Here is a 7,693-nt window from a genome sequence, read left to right on the forward strand (position 1 = left end):
GCTGTGGGCCACATGAAATCTGACCACTGTTGTGGTATCTTACAGGATACAGAGTGTAGATGTGCTCAACATTTATGAGTCCAACACTCCCCCCTGCTGGAAATAAAGCCAAACAACAGGCAATGGTTCATTTTGTTGGGCCGCATGCACACAGGTGTGTTTTTCCTTTCCTTTTTTGAGATAAAAAATGGAAATGATGTCTTTAAAGATAAAACGGATAGAAATAACTTACATAAAATCACAGTGAAACTGATTCTAACATAAAGATGAAAATCGTCCAGAGACACCTGAACTTCAGGTGACCGGAAGGAGCCTCCCTCTAATCTCTCTCTCTCTCTTTTTGGACTTTGACACTTTGCTGCAGCGACAGTCAGGAGAGTTCAAACACCGACAGGTGAGAACACGTTTGAATCAGTGTTATGTGTTTCATGTGTTTGTCTTATACTTCAATATGAAATATAGTTTGTAGATTTGGTCACCTTTGTGTGGTCTCCTCTGTGACGTACCACACCTTTATGAAAACCACAAACAGTTAAAGTCACATCAGTTATTAAAATCAGACTTTATTTCAAACAATAGTTATTTATTGAATGTAAGACTTTAAATCACGTCGGTTTCAGTCGATCTGCACGTTTTTATTCATGTTCTATGTGTTTGTCTTTGAAAGTGAAACTAAAGTCAAACAGGACTCGGTCTGCACACAGGATTTGTATCTCACTGTGAAAGTGTTCAAAGATTAAAAAGACGCTCAGATTCTTAAAAACATGAACTGTATGTGAAGGAGCAGCAGTCTGCTGCCACACTGATGATGTTTATGAATATTAATATATTAAAAATAGAGTTATTCTCCTGATCTGCAGCTGCACACTCAGTTTATACATGTTTGTTGATACGAGTCTGAAACAGAAGTGAACTGCAATAAATCCTCCTGAATGAAGTCATATAAGTTTATTAGTCTTTAGTTCATATTCAAGATAAGATATGATTGATCCACACTGGGCAAGCTCACAGTTCATAAAGCAGATCAAAAATATGCTCATGAATAAAAAAAAATAAGCAGCAGTGTGCTCTCCTGAAGGTGCAAAATGAAAGTCTTTTTCGGACGTCATACAGTATGGAGGTCCGTTTCTGACGTCCTGCCGAACTTCCAGTTTGGACGTTCACGTGACGTACAAATTCAGTCGGAGTTGCAGAATGAAAGTTTTTGTGACGTCTTTTTCTGTACGTGGTCTACACGTCCGACCAAGAAGTCCAAATGACCTACATTTGAACAACACCTGATCAACCCAATTTCAACATCAATGGGATATCGAGACAAGATATCCTAAATAAATCATTATCACGCACTCCATCCATTTTGTTGTTTCAAGAGTCTTTACCTCTCATCAAATTTGGTTAAACCTAAACTGTATGTATAGAGGCCTATCATTTTCTATCTATTCTGTAATTATAGTTATTTAAACTTTACAGCACCTAAAACCTATAGCATAGCATATTGTAATTAAAACTGCCACAATGGTTCTACGAAAAAAAGCATTTTGTTGATTGTAGGACAGAATGATAAAATGGAGATTTAAGCATATGGATGATGTGAATACAGTTACATGGCTTTCCAAAACAATTTACACACAACACCAACTCTGTCCAAAAACTGTTTACATTTATTTTCATCTAAATAAGAATTTCCATATACACAAACAACTATAAAACTATTCAAACTATACTTTTAATAAAACTAACAAAACTATAGTTTTATAGTTGTTTAAAGTTTAAACAACTTTTTGAAGTAACAGGTCTCCCGGCCTCCCCTCCTTGCTGGTTTCAGGTGGTCTGCTATATTTTGTTTAATGGCCCCCTCAGTGGCTTGAGCCTGAGCCTTCATGACAGCATCCAAACGGAAAAATAAAAACATGCATAATCATCATTTCTCTGTAACACCAATTTTATAAAAACAGAACATGTTTAGCCATATTTAAAGCCAAATTTAGAGTTTTGAAAAATAAATATATAGTATCATTACATTAGACTAAAATGTTTAAATTGGTTATTTAAAAAAAGTTCCTTTTACAATTTGCATTTTGTTACTGTATCAAAAAAATGAACCGAATCATGACCTCAAAACCGAGTTAAGTATTGTGTACTCCACACCCCTAGTAAGTATTGATTTAAATACAACACAAAAACTGTAAATACAGAAGAAATCGCACATTACCTTGTTAGGTTGTGGGTTCTCTGCGAAGCAACTAGTCCAGGCAGGGGGGTACACCCGAGCTGACAAAGAAAAAAACAATACTAAGATTACATTGACATATATACACAGAGATTGTTCCGGACCTCAAGGGCTCGCAAGGCCCGAAACATATTGAACACATGAAGACAAAAGCTGTCACTAAAACAATAATATTTTTTATTAATTCAAAACAAATGAAATAATTCCCCAAGAAAAAGAAAACAAAGAGGGTTGGAAGAGAGAGAGAGAGAGAGAACACTGAGCCAGCCAATGGCCGTCACACCCAGCATGCACCCTCAAACTAAACCTGCCTACAACCCACTACAGAAATGAAAAGAAAAGACCGAAAACAGGACTACCAGCGAACCTCCGAACCAAAACTAAAATAACAAAACCAAACGGCTCAACGGACTCCTGGCATGAGGAAACCAGAGCTCAACCTCCTCACCAGGTCACAGGTCAGGGAAAAAGAAGAGAGAGACAAGAGAGAGAGAGAGAGAGACCTCCTTAAGTCAGCTCAAGCTGATGAGACAATAAGTCTCACCTGAGAGAGAGAGAGAGGGGTGGGGAGAAACAGCAACACACCCACACACACACACAGTTTTACCTCCTGGCCACACGTAACAGACATACAGTATATATATAGACATATATACGTAGACATATATATATAGACATATATACGTAGACATATATACATAGACATATACGTAGACATATATACGTAGACATATATACATAGACATATATACGTAGACATATATACGTAGACATTTTGGATGTGGCAAAGTAGAGCGCAACCCTAAAGTTGCAGAGTGGCAACACAACACAACACAAAAAGCTGTGCAAGAGTATTCTTTACCAAGGTTTTAAACTTGGAAACACACACAGACTGCAGTTGTATAGCTGTATAGATATGTATGTTCATCAATGTGCACCCCCCTCTGTGTGTATTTTTGATATATATTCACACTGTTTATACTGCTATATCTACACTGTGAATATCTTTTTATATTTGTCATATTTATATTGTTTATATTTGCTGTGATTTGTTTTAGATCTGTTTAAACTTATTTTATATTTTATGTTTATTGCTGTTTGCAGCAAGGATATATATATATATATATATATATATATATATATATCTATATAATATATATATATATACTTAATAGTAACCAAATATTACTGAGAGTGGTGTGTCTTACCGCACCCACAAAGATCAAAAATGTGGGTGGAAATCCGATACATGTAATTATTTCCAAATGTTTTTACTAAACTATGAAATATTCATGCTTAAGGTTGTCATTCAGTCGACATTTAGTATCTTTAAAAAAACAGACGTTTTCTCGTCGCTCTGCACCTGAATACTGCACACAAAAATTAAAGAAATTTAATTAATAAAATAAAGAAATCATTAATAAAATGATGTGGTTTAGTAACATCATAAGATTTATTTAAAAAAAATTAAAGCGTTTCAAAATCAACCCCCTCTGATTGAGTAAAATATATAATGATTATATTTTAATGATTTGTTGGATGATCTGCTGGTTTCTAAGATATCATGACATCTTAATTGTACATTTAAAACAAATAAATCATGTTTCAGATTCATTACTTTATTTTAGCCGATTGGTTTTGGCAGTTATAACGTCAGTGTGGAAATGGCAGAGTAAGATTTGGATATATTTTTAGTGCTGAGGAGAGTGTGAACATGTAATCAGATTACTTTGTTCAGGACTACTTGTTGTATAATATAAATTAAGTGTGTTCTGTTTTAATCATTTCAGATCTCCAGGATGTTTCATGTGAGGCCAAACTCTCACTTTGTTGCATTCACTGTGGTCTTCCTCGCCGTGATGCACTCATGCAGAGGTGAATTAAACACATCACTGTCTGATTTGAACAAGTGTATTCTGCATTTGCTGGAGAAATAACATTGAAAATCTGTTTCCTTTCAGGTCGGCATCTGGTGATTGGTCCGCCTGAACCAGTAGTTGCACTAGTTGGTGAGGACGTCATTCTGCCGTGCCACCTGAATCCTGCCATGAATGCTTTTGAGATGACCGTGGAGTGGGCGAGACCTGACCTGAACCCCAGATTTGTCTTTGTGTGGCGTGACGGTGTGGAACTGAAGAGTAAAAACCATCATTTGTACGAAGGAAGAACGTCACTGTTCACTGATGAACTGAAGAATGGAAACATTTCAATGATTCTTTCCAAAGTGAGACTGTCTGATGAGGGAGAGTACAAATGCTTCGTTCCAGATGTGGGGGAGTCTAAAGTTCAGCTTGTTGTCGGTAAGCAGGTTTATTTTATTTCATTATATAAAAACGTATAAGTTATTTTAAACTTTTATTTGTAAAGATGATGGTGACTCACTTACGAGGAACCTAAATAATATAAAGTTCATTACCTGCTAGTGGCACAAGAATGTTGGTGGATCCTGAAGGTCATCTTTGGGTGTCATGAATATCGGTATGAAATTTCATTGCGATTCATTCAGTATTTATTGAGATACTTTTAATCCAATCAAAGAGGTTGACTGCCAGACCAACGCTGCCATCATCATGGTTTAAAAAGTTGATGTCAGGTCTAATGTCGACAATACATTCGAAACCTTTGAAAAGACTTTTTGAGTTTGGTATAAAGTCAGTAAAAGTTTTAACTCAATCATTTCTATCTTTTGGCATTGACACATTGACTTTAGATATGTTTAGTATGTGTGTCAGACTTTTTAAGAGTTTTTAAGAAACAAGCAAAGTGTGCCATAACACAAGCAAAACTTTCTGGATTTTATATGATGTAGTCTTTTGGAAGGTCCTTTGTTGTAAGGCCAGCATAAGCTGTACTCCAGAAATAACATCATTGGGTAAAACGATGCTATCTTTGGCGACAGCTAAAGGCTGTGACAGTGAGATAGTTAACCAGAAATGCCACTTTTAAAAACCCCATCTGATCTTTAGGTGCTGTCTCCTCACCTGCTGTGACCATAAACAGCAGTGAACTGGTGTTACAGTGTGAGTCTAAAGGCTGGTATCCAGAGCCTGAGGTGTTCTGGCTGGACGCTGAGGGAAACCTCCTCTCTGCTGGACCTACAGAGACAGTCAGAGGTCCTGATGACCTCTATACTGTCAGCAGAAGATTGACTGTGGAGAAGAGCGACACGTTCACCTGTAGAGTCCAACAGAAGAACATCAAGCAGACCAGAGAGACACACTTCTATGTTCCAGGTAAATATCATTTATAAGTTAAGGATGTGATCTTTTAGGTAGACAGTTGAACAACATGTTGCTCTGTGTTTTACATTTCAGATGGTTTCTTCGTGGTTCCCAGCACTTCTAGTCAGCATGTTGTTATTGGCTCAGTTATCGGCTGTGCTGCTTTGATGGTTGTTCTTGCTGCTGTCTTTGTTTTGTGGAAACGGAACCAAAGAAAATCCAGTAAGTCATAAATTCATTTCACTTCTTTCTAAATGTTCAAAGTATTGTTGAAGCTTTTTGATGACATAGCAACGTGTACGACTGATATGAGTTTTAATTTTATCTGTATTCTCCTGCTGCTTCTCTGTTCATGCAGAAAACAAGATGATGAGCCCAGAGGATGGAGCTGAACAGACCGAGAAACACAAGACGATCACATCTAAAAGTGAAAACACAGAAGTCCAGATCGAGATGGAAGAAGAAGGAGAAAGTGTCCCACTAATGGCAGCAAGAGAAGAAAAGAATAATGAAGATAATAGAGGAGAGCAGATCAAATCTCAAAGTGAACATAAAGATGCTGAGTTTGTGATGGAAAGAGAGACACAGCAAGATCAGCTCAGGACAAAACCAGAACCAGTTACCTGTATCCAGGACATGGACGTCACAGGAGGAGAGAAAACAATGACACCTATGAACGATGAAGAGGTAACTGTGATTCCAGCACAAGAAACACAAAGACACCAAAACCAGGACAGCTTGTTAGGAAGACAAGTAAAAAATGATTGGGACAAGTCCGAAGCAGAAAAGATGATTAAACCAGTTAAAGAAGTTTCAGGACTTCCAGTCGTACTGGTTCACACTGATCAGGAGGTTCAGAAAGAAGAAGAGACACAGCAAGTGCAGCCCATGGAAGAAAGACAGCCAGAGAATGATGTGGCCAAGACAGAGGCAAAAACAAAGAAAGGGAAAGAACAGGAACGAGCTGAACAAAGAGGTTCTGGACGGAAGCAGAAGCAACGGGAGAAAGAAGAGAAAGAAAGAAAGAAGAAGCGTGAGTTAGAGTTCGAGAGAAGAAGAGAGAGAGTAAAAGATGAGACAGAGGTCAAACCACAACAGAGAGATGGTGACAGACATCTTTTAGAAGACAAAACACAGGAGGAGAGTAAGACAGAACATGAGGATGATAAAGGAAACGATCGGGAAGGAAACCAAAGTGAATTCATGAGAAAGACAGAAAGAACAGCAGAGAACCAAAATGGACAAATTAATCAGAACTTGAAGGACACAAAGGAAGAAAGGGAGTTTGAGTCAGAAGGGAAAGAAAAAATGAACAGCAATACAGAGAATATAGAGCTCAAAACACAGAAAGGAAATAATAACCAACATGTTATAGACTCTGAAAAACAGGGAGCAGAACTTGAAGATAAGAAACAAGAAATGACTGGAATGACAGAAGGAAAATTAGTGAACCAAAAGGAACAAATAGAAGACAAACTGGAGCAAACAGAGGAAAAGAAGGATGAGAGAAAGACTGAGCCTCCACCAGTCAGTAGAGAAGTTACAGAGAGGCCAAACCTGAAAATACATCAAGAAACAGCAGAGAGGAAACACAAAGAGGTCCAAGAAGAGAATGAACTCCAGGCAGAGAAACAGGAAGAAACCAAAGAGCAGCCAGAAAGATCCACCGAGGTAGCAAATGTAGAATTTAAAGAAAGACGGAGTGACAAAGGAGGAGATGATGATGAAACTCAAAAGACGTCCAAGGAGACAGAAAAACAAGAGCTGCAGCCAACAAAGGAAGAAATCAGAGAGCAGACACAGAATCTACAGTTTGTGAACGAACAAAATCGTGAACGTGAACGAACAGAACAACTCCATGTAGTTCAGCAACAGGCAGCTAGAAGGAAGAGAGATCAGAGAAAGAACAGAGAGCCACGGAAGGAAATAAAGAAAAACTATCAGAATAAACCTCAAATACAGGATTTGAATTCACAAGAGGAGGAGGACCCCGATCTTTAGGGAACAGCTGACATTAGTAAAGTCAAAGAAGAAGAAGGAGCTCCTGACAGACAGTGAATGACTGAACTCTGTGCAGTGAATTTATCTTTATTCAACAAAGACTTTTGTAGGAAACATTCAAGTTTAATTTGACATTTCTACTGGAAGTTTTCTGGACTTATAATATTCATAAACATCTTTTCATCAGTTTATGATGAACTGCCTCAAAGGAACGGCAGTGTTGACGTTTCCAAATCTCTGC

At 37.7% G+C, this 7,693-nt stretch overlaps 1 protein-coding gene across 1 annotated transcript; it reads left to right on the forward strand.

The window, feature by feature from the left end:
- Positions 1–312: 312 nt before the first annotated feature.
- LOC109142423 (caldesmon-like) lies at positions 313–7,663 on the forward strand. The gene is made up of 6 exons (XM_027287555.1): positions 313–394; positions 4,021–4,105; positions 4,192–4,530; positions 5,197–5,463; positions 5,545–5,673; positions 5,810–7,663. The coding sequence occupies exons 2-6, from the start codon at positions 4,030–4,032 to the stop codon at positions 7,450–7,452; spliced, it is 2,454 nt and encodes an 817-aa protein (XP_027143356.1). The 5' UTR covers positions 313–394; positions 4,021–4,029; the 3' UTR covers positions 7,453–7,663.
- The last annotated feature ends 30 nt before the right edge of the window (positions 7,664–7,693 follow it).

Source organism: Larimichthys crocea, chromosome XIV, assembly GCF_000972845.2.
Source record: "Larimichthys crocea isolate SSNF chromosome XIV, L_crocea_2.0, whole genome shotgun sequence".
Classification (NCBI taxonomy): domain Eukaryota; kingdom Metazoa; phylum Chordata; class Actinopteri; family Sciaenidae; genus Larimichthys; species Larimichthys crocea.